Here is a 13,206-nt window from a genome sequence, read left to right on the forward strand (position 1 = left end):
ATGTTGCATCTCACTTTAATGTACGTGTACTGAAGTGAGATGCGACATTCCCTTATTCCTTATTCCTTTGTCTTATTTTTTATTTTTCTAATTGTGTCTGAGCCCTTCCGTGTCTTGAAAAAAAAGATCGTCGTTGCACAAAATGCCGAGTATCTATCGGTAATACAGACCGCTTTATTACCGACAGCGAGCTGCAAATAGTGCCGCGAGTGACCACTGTTCGTCTTGAGTGGCCACGCCAATCGACCACGTCACCAATTGGCTGATTTAAAATAAAAATATATCTGATTGGCTGGTCCAGCAGGTCCAGTAGAAAAATGTTGTCGCAACGTGGTACGTGCCGTACGTGGTCAAACGGTACGCTTCCTTCACCGCTTCAACACGTGGAAACAAGAAAATAAACTCTCTTACAAGTAAGTATAAGTATACTTTGTAGTATAATTATAATAAATATATGATATTATGATATAGCATTTTGACATGCTAACAAAGCGCAAAGATAATTACATTTTATTATATTTTATTATATTATTACTTTATATCTTTTATCTTTTTTCAGAGAGAGAACATGACATCCAATTATCAATCTTCACATTGCGATAGTGATGTCCAATATCCTTATACTGACAGAGTAGTGGTAGGAGAGGATTATGTTGATTTCATATATCAATTTGTGAAGGACAGCAATATATCCGCAAAAAACTATACGAATACTACTAGCATAAGTAATATTCGTAATAATATAATTGGAACACCTCGCAATTTTCCAAACCATGAAAATTTTCTTATGGTACGTATGTGCATTTTCTGATTTTATATCTGTTATTCACGAATATAAAAGAAGCGGACTAATTGAGACGCGATTGATGATGTGCAAAAGTTATTTTAAAGTTTTAAATTTTTATATATTTTCCAACTTTACATAGTAAACTGCGCGCCGACTAAATTGTCAGACTTGAAACACAGCTCTGGGTTGGAATAGTAATAATCCTCTCCTGATATTATATCTGTATTATTATTATCTCTATAATTATTATTTTTATATACAATTATATTATATTTCTATAGAAAGTAATCGCAATCTGATTTTATGCTACAACATTTGGTAATAGTCAGTACTTTTTCCCAAGTAGCAAAGATGACTTCTAAAGACGTCTTATTGACGTCATAGACGTTATTAAGACGTCATTTGACGTCACTTTATTATAATTGGGTTTTTGCTCTTTATTACAGAAGAAGTATGATTTCGATATTTCAATATCTCCATGGCAGAAACAAGTGCCATATACTTTTGCATCAAAGCGTTTTAGAGATGCTTATTATCATTATATTGGTACGTAACATCTGAATTGATAAACAAGATATTGGCAAGAAAAATGTTTATGTTCAGAAAAGGTTATACGTAAATTTTCTATTTTAAAGATCTTGAATTTCATGAAGCTGTATATCCAATCCGAGTCTCTATATATGAAGTATATAATTATATGGGAACGTAACTGAAGTTTGGGCCCAAGATTTTGATGATGAGAGTCGGTGGCTTCCATTGTGGGATGGAGAACCCTCACTTCTACGGAATTTCTACATCCTATAGACGCAGACATTCGGAATCACGGATATTTTCCCCGTTTTTACGGTCTTGTAACCAAAGGTTTAAAACCAAAAAGCTCAGACTAAAATTTATATCCAACTCTTGCACACAGCTAGATGCTGTGTTGCTGATCGGTACATCAAAATTGATTTTACCTAAAAATCCTGAAGATGAGAGTTTATCTGAACTGTTACATCGCATTTGGGTACAAAGACATTCTTGTTCGAGTTATTGTATTTGTTGTTCTAAACAAAAACAAAATGACTCTCAAAAGAAAGATGCTTGGAACATGTATCTATTGGAGGACTTTTATAATACAACACGTGATTATGAAAATGCACACTCGGATATATTTGATCTTCAAAAGAAATTTCCTAAATATTGCGTTATTTGTAAAAGGTATTATAATTGTCGATATCAGTCGATATTAAGTAATATTCAATCTTATTTTATTTACTTAATAATGAAATGTGTTTCAATGTTATTTGCAGCGATGTAGCAACGAGTTTTCACAAGAGTAAGCTCGCGCACATGCAAGTATCTCGAGAAGAAGATGTGCCATCTTCTAAGCAGGGACATGTGAATTACCCTTTATTAAGAAATCATTGGAATTATGTAAAATTTATAGAAGATATCAAACTCTCTTTGGGAGACTCCAAGGAGCAACTTGACAGTTTTTCTGCGTTTTCTGTAAAATATTTTTAAAGTTTATTTTTCGTTATAATTTATTACAATATAATCTCATGTATTAAAATTTTATGTTTTGTTTTTGCAGGATGAAATAATACTAATGATATTAAAATACTTGGTAAATATGCATATTAGGTCAAACCTCACCGATGACCTTGACCTTGACATATGTTGTCAAGGTCACCCTCCTGAGTGACCTTCAGAAGGTTTTAGCCGGCGGTCATTGTTTATTAAAAAGTTATAAACAAAAAATGTTTCGAAAATATAGCAGATATTTTGAGTATTGGAAGGCATAAATGACTAATATTACGTTTTTTTTTAAAAGCAGAGAATATCTTTATTTCGCGAGAAAGTCGCTGCTTTACCAAAACACAACATTTAAAGTAGTAAATTGTTGATAAATTGAAGTCTTTTTGTTAAAGCAGAGAATACTTACATGGGTTAGTTGACGCGCTTTAAACAGTTGAATACTTTTAAAGCGCGTCATCTAACCCATGTGGCATCTCGCATATTAACTTTCCACGCATGAAAAGTTCACGCATACACTTTCCACGCGAACCGAGGTTCACGCACACCCCCCCCTGCTTTCGGGGGAGGTGCGGTAGCCCCGAAATAGTTCACGCATACACTTTCCACGCGAACCGAGGTTCACGCACACCCCCCCGTGCTTTCGGGGGAGGTGAGGTAGCCCCGAAATAGTTCACGCATACACTTTCCACGCGAACCGAGGTTCACGCACACCCCCCCCTGCTTTCGGGGGAGGTGCGGTAGCCCCGAAATAGTTCACGCATACACTTTTCACGCGAACCGAGGTTCACGCACACCCCCCCGTGCTTTCGGGGAAAGTGCGGTAGCCCCGAAATAGTTCACGCATACACTTTCCACGCGAACCGAGGTTCACGCACACCCCCCCCCCCTGCTTTCGGGCCTCGGTTCGCGTGGAAAGTGTATGCGTGAACTATTTCGGGGCTACCGCACTTCCCCCGAAAGCACGGGGGAGTGTGCGTGAACCTCGGTTCGCGTGGAAAGTGTATGCGTGAACTATTTCGAGGCTATCGCACCTCCCCCGAAAGCACGGGGGGGTGTGCGTGAACCTCGGTTCGCGTGGAAAGCGTATGCGTGAACTGTTTCGACATATATATTAGTCATTTATGCCTTCCAATACTCAAAATATCTGCTATATTTTTCAAACTTTTTTTGTTTATAACTTTTTAATAAACAATGACCGCCGGCTAAAACCTTCTGAAGGTCACTCAGGAGAGTGACCTTGACAACATATGTCAAGGTCAAGGTCATCGGTGAGGTTTGACCTAATATGCATATTTACCAAATACTATGGATATGAGGTCGTTTTGCCGTATGAGCCAAGTAAATAAACGCCTCAATAATTTAACACAGGATCCTTTTCTTTTTAAATGTTTGAACTTGCGAAATTTAAGAAAAGAGTACTCTAGGGATTCATCCTTTTGTTATGATAAAATTCTGTCTTATTTTGCATCCAAATGTAAATATTTACAACAGTTGGATCTTACAGCGAGCTGCATTTCTGTTCCGGATTTCGTAAACTTTCTTCAGAGTTGCGGCGATGGTTTAACGCACTTACGATTAAATAGCTGCAATTTTGTTGACAAATTATCTATATTAAAAATTTTAGAGATATGCAAAAATTTGAAAGGTACATAATAAATAAATATGATTGTTAAGATTACAGATAAACCGTATGTGACTAATATATACTTTTTTTTTTTTTTTTTTAGTATTGGATCTCAGTTATTGTACTCTGGAGGGAATGGACCAAGAAGTTTCGAGTCTCGGAAATCTAGAATTTCTAGAGAAATTAGACCTTGAATGCTGCGGTATAAGAGCTGAATCTCTTTGCAAAATACTTCAAAAAACTCGCCGGATGCGTGACTTAAACTTGGGCATGCTGCGTTTTTCGGTCGATCATAGAAGATTATTACATTTAGACGCAATCACAATACAGTTAAGAAATTCGTGTCCAGACTTGGAAATAATAGATTTATCGGGCAATATTATTACATCGCAAGGTATTCATGCCCTCACTGAATGCAAGAATTTACGAAAACTGACAATGATTGAGATGTACGTGTGTGCTAGATTTTCTTTTAAAACACATTCTTTATCAAAATGTTTATTTACATTTCTTGCAAACATCATGAAACGGTTATGTTGTTTTTCTTATTGCGATTGAAAAACCGTATAATAATATGATTTTTGTTACAGAAACGGAAACGCACCGGCACGAAGTTGCATAATCGATAAGCATAGCTTGCATAGATTGTTTTTCTCCTGTCAACGCTTAGAAGAAATCAATTTGATGGATCTCAATTTTGTGTACTGTCCCGATTATTTCTACGTCCACAATGATGATCTGACACTGTGTAAAAACTTAAGACAATTATACTTGTGGGGTATATCTAGTTTCGCAATTCTTGAGCAGTGTCCTAACTACAAACAATCTACGTTATGCGGTACGGGTGCATGGACACGCGTGATGGCCAGGCGTTCGTTGCTCAGGCGAAGGAAAAATATCCACACGTGTCCATCCTTGAATATCAAAGGAATTCTATTATGATGATAATAATGAGCAATATGAAGGAAGGTGGCATTCTTACCGTTTTGGCTGAAATTTAACAATATATTATGTATTTTGGCGTGTTAAATTCGAATATAAAAGCTAAAATCGTCGCTATCAAGTAGAAACAAAAGTTATAAAGTACTAAAAGTGACAATTTTCGGGTTAAGAAATATTCTATATCGACAGGGTATGTACAAGTACATACATAAGCATCAGAGAAAGCATGCGCAGTGATGTAAAAGTGCGCAAATTTGAATAAATAAAAGTTTTGAAATGATTCTTGTATATTTACATATATTATAGTATAAAAAAATTTAGAAGTTTGCGAGGGAGGGCCTCCACCCTTTCCTCTGCACTCCCACGCCCAAAAAAAATTTTCTAAACTTAAACCTATTTCTGACAAACTGAAATTTGATTTTGCACTTTTAATCCATGCAGTATCATGCAAAAATAATTTCTCGCGATAATCTCAGTTTCCAGACCATGAGCCATATCTGCAATCGTTCTTTCGTGAAACTTATTATTTTTAAATTGAATTGGCAAGTTCTTTAAAATTTTGTTTCCTTGTTTTGATTTAATGTGCTTTTTTCAAACACACTTTATTTGTTTAGACCTTTGGCTTAAATCATTGGGAACATCCCGATTAACTTTCCGACTTTATACAAATTCAAACCCATTCGTTTTTCGTCACTTGAATATTAGTCCAGTCAAAATACGGAAAAAAAGGGGGGGTACCTAGAAAAAATTGCAACACAAGGTTTTATTACGTCATTGTGTTCAGAAAAATATACTGAACAACATATTCAAATTCCGCCATTTTTCGCTATCCCTAAGTATGTTTTTTAACAATTTATAAACAAATTCGTTTTTCTCCACAAATACGATGAATTTGAAATTTTTGTAGAGATCAAAGTTGTAGAGCAGACAAATATCTACAAAAAATGTTTTTATGAATTTTTTGAAATATTTTATATTATATGAGATATTTGCAACAAGAGCTACTAGGCTACGCGCGGAGCGGAGCGGAGAGTTCTAACAAGCACACGGCAGTCTCTACCGGTCGCTGCTAGTTCTCTAGGTTCTACAAGGAACTTGAGTGGCGGTTCTCGATACTAGTATATGTGTCTATGTATACACACACAATACATATATGGGACAATCCACGTCACTTTTACCCCCGCTCTGTCCAAAATTGGTATGGACAAATTTTAATGACTAAGGGCGGAAAATGTTCGTCTTGAAAAGAGCTTTCGAAAGGCGTGTGGCATATATGCGCAATTCAACATGGCGTCATGTTGAATCTGAAATTTTGAATTTATCTTTTTAAGCAGCCATAACTATGACGCCATGTTGAATTGCGCATATATGCCACACGCTTTTCGAAAGCTCTTTTCAAGACGAACATTTTCCGCCCTTAGTCATTAAAATCCGTCCATACCAATTTTGGACAAAGGGGAGGTAAAAGTGACGTGGATTGTCCCATATATGTATACACTACCCTCCATAAGTTTGGAAACACTCTATAAAATGCAATATACAGAAAATAGTACATATGTTATTCAACAGGCTTTTAAAATAAAGAATTTCCATTAATTTTTACATTTCTCAAAGTAACCACACCTTTTGCTTTAATGACTGCCTTGCATATTCTCGACATACGGTGGATCAACTTTTGGAGTTCAGTCGGGATACGTTTCCATTCTTGCTGGAGAACTTCCCAAAGGTGCACCTGTGACTTGTGATTCGCTGTTCAACAAATTCAACTCCGAGCACTTCGGTGTCGCGAAATAATCATCCGACATATTTTCGGCATGTACAAGTGTTGCAAGTGTCCCAGGTGGAAATATATATGATTATTTGAACGTCTTACGATATATTTATATCAAAAATCTGCACAGATCGCTGCCGTGCGACTATTTATCTGTAAATAGTCGCACGTACAGCATCTGTCATAGAGTGTTTCCAAACTTATGGAGGGTAGTGTATATATATAGTGTATATATATATATGTGTGTGTATACATAAACACATATACTAGTATCGAGAACCAACTCAAGTTCCTTGTAGAACCTAGAGAACTAGCAGCGACCGGTAGAGACTGCCGTGTGCTTGTTAGAACTTCCCGCTCCGCTCCGCGCGTAGCCTAGTAGCTCTTGTTGCAAATATCTCAAATAATATGAGATATTTCAAAAAATTTATAAGAACATTTTTTGTAGATATTTGTTTGTTCTACAACTTTGATCTCTACAAAAATTTCAAAATTCATTGTATTTGTGGAGAAAAACGAATTTGTTTATAAATTGTTAATAAAAAACATACTTAGGGATAGCAGAAAATGGCGGAATTTGAATATGTTGTTCAGTATATTTTTCTGAACACAATGACGTAATAAAACCTTGTGTTGCAATTTTTTCTAGGTCTAATCGTATTTTGACTGGACTATATTTTTTATACGAGTTTTGAAGCTTCTCAGGATAGGTACTCAATTCTTTTTAAAATTATTTCTTTTTAAAGCCTTTGTCTTGTGAAAGTCATTCATAACTGTGATATGTATCACTAGTTTGGAATTTTTATAATTTTTTGCATACAAAACGCAATTCTTCCAGATGCTTCTCTTTATTTCGTAAATGGATACTTTAGCGACAGAATTTTTTTTTTTTTGTATGTGTTTAATTTTATCTACTGAGCAGCATTTGTCTAAAGGATCTATAATTCTTTGTGAAACTGAACTATTTGTGGTGCACCCTTATTTTTGCATTTTGCGGATTGGACGTATATAATCACTATTATAAGGTTTATTCTATATATTAGTGGCTGGTCAGTTGTGGATGTAGTACGGTACATATTCTTCATTGACATAAATACACACAACTGCGACATGTTTGTGCACTCTTGTTTAGATAGATCAGCCTTACAAACGTAATAACAGTTTGAAATGAAACAATGATCGTTTCAGAACTAACAAGGGGACCTTCAGGCTAACGGATTTTTGTTTTTTTTTGTACTTACTGTACTTGAGGGTCATCACCCGGACATCAATTTCCCAAAGTATTAAGGCGCGCTTTTCAGAAAAACTCGAGAAAATCGACTTTGAAGAATTCCGAGCGCGTTATATGTACATAGAATTTTAATTTTAATGTAAAATTTATCAAATTATATTTAATCATGGTTTTCAATAAAAAACTTACATCTTCTTATTTTGAATTGCCACTCGCTTGAAACATCGTACTTTATATTCAAGTAATTTTGAAATCAAATACTTATAATAAATTAAAATTTTGGTACAAAAATGAAAACGTCAGGTAGGAAATAAAATACTTTTATATTTTTGAAAATTACGAGAAAATACAGCGCAAAAATGATATTAATAAAAATATTGTTTAATTTTTAATTATTAATTATTAATTTTTAATTATTAAACAATATTTTTATTAATATTATTTTTGCGCTGTATTTTCTCGTAATTTTCAAAAATATAAAAGTATTTTATTTCCTACTTGACGTTTTTCATTTTTGTATCAAAATTTTAATTTATCATAAGTATAAAATATATTGTATACAGTCGTTTTACTGTAAAACGACTGTATACAATATGTTTTATACTATATATTTCATATCATATAATTCACTTTTAAAAATTAAACAATATTTTATTAATATCATTTTTGCGCTGTATTTTCTCGTAATTTTCAAAAATATAAAAGTATTTTATTTCCTACCTGACGTTTTCATTTTTGTACCAAAATTTTAATTTATTATAAATATTCGATTTCAAAATTACTTGAATATAAAGTACGATGTTTCAAGCGAGTGGCAATTCAAAATAAGAAGATGTAAGTTTTTTATTGAAAACCATGATTAAATATGATTTGATAAATTTTACATTAAAATTAAAATTCTATGTATGTACATATAACGCGCTCGGAATTCTTCAAAGTCGATTTTCTCGAGTTTTTCTGAAAAGCGCGCCTTAATACTTTGGGAAATTGATGTCCGGGTGATGACCCTCAAGTACAGTAAGTACAAAAAAAAACAAAAATCCGTTAGCCTGAAGGTCCCCTCGTAAGAAACGTATTTATAAGAAATTCTTTCATAACTGACGAAAACAATTATTTTTTTACAATTTCGAGAAAATATATTTTTTATGAAACAGAAAATATATAATTATTGCAGCAGTCCAAAATAGTTACATTTAAAAATTATATTATTTATGAACAATAGTTTTATTTAACTGATCGTTTCTAATATTTCTTAAAAAATTAACTACAATGTCTGGAATGTCTTTCAGCGTCAACACTATTCGTATATTTCGTATTCACACTGTGGTTTCGTATGTCTGTTTATTTTTATTCATATTATTTTTACAATGTCCGTTTTTGGCAAGGTGCACAGTAATGCGTTCGCGTTTCGTATTATTATTCGTATATAATATATTCGCGTACTCGGTCACGACAACGTCTTGAGGATGTGCCCCAGGTCGAGCCGATGGTTGCATGTAATAACGCGTAGGACACACGCACACGTCGCGACAACGCCTTGATGTCGACTCAAGATCACGATGACGTCTCGAGCTTATGCTCGGATCGCGATGACGCCTTGGAGACGACTCGGGTCGCGACAATGCTTCGTATAACATATATATCTAAATTGTGCGATCGTGCTTCCGCTATGACCGTGCTCTTCGATTGACTAATGCCAACTGACTTGAGTCGCGGTAGCCGCGCGCCACGATTCCCGCTATTGTTAATAAATGCAAGATTCGCTCGATTGGTGGATCCTAGATCCGCCCTCTGATTTGCTCACATCCACCAATCAACTTATATGTCAAGTCACGACGACCTAATTTGTTGGAAACGAGACGGAAATAGCGGAAGTCACGGATCCCACATCACAGGCACCGAAGACGCTTGAAATTATGCCGCCTTGTTATTGTTTATATATGTGTGTGTGTATCTGCGTCGCTGCCCTTATATATATATTTATTTCTCTTATAGGCTACGTCGTGCACGACTTTCGCTTACCGGCGACACAACATGCTCCCCCCCGTTGAGAGGGTAACGATCAATCTTATATATAGTAGCTATAACGCTCGCATCTAATTGATATGTAAAAACGATAGCGAGTAACTTATTATTATCTCGCTTGACAATACATTATTTCGCACAATTAATTTTCAATCGGCAAAGGACACAAAAAAGTTTAACCGCTCTCTTTAATTCTCCGGTTGCGGTTTTGACCGTGGCCGTTCAAGCTACTCCGTATTCACCTGGGTGTATTAGTGTGGTGATTTTGCCTAGTGCCCATTGTAAGCACGGCTGATTTTTTTCTTTCAGGAGCACGACGGTCCCTATATTCAACTCCGGTCCATCTTTGGTCCATTTATGGCGTTTTTGAAGCTCGTTCAAATACTCGAGATTCCAACGAGCCCAGAAATCTTGCCGGACCTTCGTAATATGTTGCCATGTAGATAGTCGATTAGCTGGAACAGAAGATAGATCTCCCTCCGGGAGGGTGGTTAGCGGTTTGCCAATCAAATAATGAGCTGGTGTCAAGGCTAACGTGTCGTTCGGATCGGAAGAAAGAGAGGTAATAGGACGGGAATTTAGAATTCCTTCGATCTCGATTGTGAAAGTGTTTAGCCTCCTCAAATGTGAATAGAGAATCGCCAACAACGCGTCGAAAATGGTGTTTGAATAGCTTCACAGTCGATTCCCACAGACCGCCGAAATGCGGTGCTATTGGTGGTATGAAATGCCACTTGATGCAACGTTCGCTTGAGAAATTATCTACTAGAGTTTTATGTCTATCTGAATTGAACAAAACGTATAGTTCTTTCAGCTGGTTATTTGCACCCACAAAGTTAGTTCCGTTGTCCGAATAGATATGACTCGGTATTCCTCGTCTAGCAACGAATCGTCGTAATGCCGCGAGAAATCCGTCGGATGTTGAATCGTTTACCACTTCGAGGTGTATCGCCTTTATAGACATGCATACGAATATACATACGCGTATATTTGATTCGCGTTTTATTTCGATATTTCCTTTCTTTTATATAAAAAAGGCCACAAAAATCAATTCCAGTATTTGTAAATGGTATCGCTTCGCGTACACGGACCGCCGGAAGATTACCCATTCTATATTCTATTGCCTTGGCGTCGAAACGAAAGCAACGCGTGCATGCACGTATCACTCTTCGCACCTGATTTCGGCCGTCTATTATCCAAAATTTCTGTCGGAAAATATATGTATAAGGTAGTCTGAATTCCCGTGTGGTAATGGGCTTCATGAAACTCACGTATGATCTGATCGGTTAAGCGATGTCGATTCGGTAGCAAGATTGGATGTTTCCGTGAGAATGTCAGTTGTGATTTTTGTAGACGTCCTCCGACGCGAATTAAATCGTTTTTGTCTAAAAACGGGTTTAAACTAGCAAGTTTCCCTTGGTTTATTACGTGTTTGTTTTTAAGGATTTTAATTTCTTCTGAAAATTGCGTAGCTTGTAGAAGCCTTAAAATACGTATCTCCGCTTCATTGATTTCCTCCGCGCATAATGATCCAATATATTGGTTATCATGTCGAAAACGACGACAATACGCGATGATTCTACACAATTTAGAGTAAGAGGAATATTTTTCAAATAATTCTAAACTACCGGATGTCGCCGTTAAACACGTGTTTGTCTTTGTTTCGGGTATTTCGCTTAATCGTATCCTTTCGTTGGGCCACTTGCCCTCATTTTCACCCAGCCACGGAGGTCCAGTAAACCAGGTGCGGTTTTTTAAGAAGGCGTGGGGTAATTGACCCCTTGATATCGCATCCGCCGGATTGTCTTCCGACCTAACGTGTCGCCATTTGATCCCGCTGGATAGTTCTTGTATTTCCGCGACTCGGTTCGCCACGTAAGTCTTAAGTAAATGAGGTGAAATTTTCAACCATTGCAGTACTGTGGTTGCATCGCACCATAAGGTTGTTTCATCGATATTAATACCTAATTCACTTATCGTTTCGCGGTATAATCGTGCTAGTAGTAATGCGCCACAAAGTTCAAGTCGGGGAATTGTGATCAATTTCAATGGCGCGACTCTGGATTTAGCGCATAGTAGTCTAGTGACAATCTTTCCGTTTTTTCCTCTTGAACGTACGTAGAGACACGCGCCGTAACCGATATTACTAGCGTCGCAAAAACCGTGTAGCTGAACGTTTTGATAATTATTTATCAATAATCTGCGTTCAAAGGAAACCGTATTTATTATAGGCCAGTCAAATTAGACATTGAGGTCGAAAGTGATGCGAACTTTTTTATTCCTTTTTAGGCGTGTAGGGGGTGTTTAGAAAAGCTTATTTCTGAGTTGTCGGGGTATTTGACCCAGAGCTTTTTGAGGGGGGGGGGGAGGGGAAACCATAATTTTCGCGGTTTTTTTGCATTTATCTCGTTTCGATTAATAGATAGCACTTTTTTGCTCGTGAGAAAGTTGTAGGGCTTAAAAAAACGAAGAAAATGAGCGGTGATTCGTTCCGATTCGTCAAAAATTGAGCCCCCCCTGGGCAAGCCTCCAAAAATTGAGGACCCCAAAAATTCAATAAATTTTGATGTAATATGCGGCAAATTTTGATGTAAAATGCGGCTTTTTTTTGTCTAATTTGACTGGCCTATTAATTCTAATTGCCGAGCAAACTCTAACCATTCTGTACATATATTTTGCGGAACCGACTCATCCCAATGTACTCCGCATCGCCATACATCTTGCATTATTTTCTTCGCATATAGGACTTGGCGATACATTTTCTCTATGTCGGCCGTAATGACAACTACGTATATACGGAATCTGATTAAATGTGCAAATAGTTTATTTTGTATCGTGAGTCCTGTCATTAATAGGTCATTCAAAAATACGCCGTTGCTAGTTTTCGCGGACGCGTCAAATACCACTCGAACCTTAGTGGTGTGGCTTGATTCTTTAATCACTGCATGATGGGGCATGTAAAATCCGTCTTCCTCGGGAAATTCTATTATTGACATGTGCCCTAATTTTAGATACTCTTCTATAACCCGTGTGTATTCCATCTTTAGCGTGGCATTTGCATTAAGTTTACGCTTTAATGATATTAAGCGTTTAAGTGCAATAGTTCGCGACTCGCCGAGACAGTGATTTTCCTCACGAAATGGCAAACGAACCACATATCGCCCGGTGCTATCGCGATGCACGGTGTTTGAGAAGTGTTTTTCACATTTAATCTCTTCCTTAGATTTCGGTTTACGTGTCGCGATCTCCTCGATATTCCAAAATTTGCACAATTGAATTTCTAAAGCCGTTAAATGACATGTCAT

At 36.6% G+C, this 13,206-nt stretch overlaps 2 protein-coding genes and 1 long non-coding RNA gene across 3 annotated transcripts; 2 read left to right on the plus strand and 1 right to left on the minus strand.

The window, feature by feature from the left end:
* The first annotated feature begins 1 nt into the window (after nucleotide 1).
* On the plus strand, nucleotides 2-2,290 carry LOC139824190 (uncharacterized). Its single transcript, XR_011735035.1, has 5 exons — nucleotides 2-413; nucleotides 560-790; nucleotides 1,234-1,333; nucleotides 1,423-1,987; nucleotides 2,080-2,290. It is a non-coding gene; the product is annotated as an uncharacterized lncRNA (long non-coding RNA).
* Nucleotides 2,291-3,582: 1,292 nt separating this feature from the next.
* On the plus strand, nucleotides 3,583-5,124 carry LOC139824191 (F-box/LRR-repeat protein 4-like). The gene is made up of 3 exons (XM_071796689.1): nucleotides 3,583-3,953; nucleotides 4,036-4,381; nucleotides 4,523-5,124. The coding sequence occupies exons 1-3, from the start codon at nucleotides 3,614-3,616 to the stop codon at nucleotides 4,872-4,874; spliced, it is 1,038 nt and encodes a 345-aa protein (XP_071652790.1). The 5' UTR covers nucleotides 3,583-3,613; the 3' UTR covers nucleotides 4,875-5,124.
* A 4,999-nt stretch (nucleotides 5,125-10,123) lies between these two features.
* On the minus strand, nucleotides 10,124-13,206 carry LOC139824204 (uncharacterized). The gene is made up of 4 exons (XM_071796701.1): nucleotides 12,604-13,206; nucleotides 11,173-12,070; nucleotides 10,437-10,684; nucleotides 10,124-10,321 (listed from the first exon to the last, which is right to left on the minus strand). Exons 1-4 carry the CDS (start codon nucleotides 13,204-13,206, stop codon nucleotides 10,124-10,126), a joined length of 1,947 nt encoding a protein of 648 aa, XP_071652802.1.

The sequence above is a fragment of the Temnothorax longispinosus genome, unplaced genomic scaffold (assembly GCF_030848805.1).
Source record: "Temnothorax longispinosus isolate EJ_2023e unplaced genomic scaffold, Tlon_JGU_v1 HiC_scaffold_29, whole genome shotgun sequence".
NCBI lineage: Eukaryota > Metazoa > Arthropoda > Insecta > Hymenoptera > Formicidae > Temnothorax > Temnothorax longispinosus.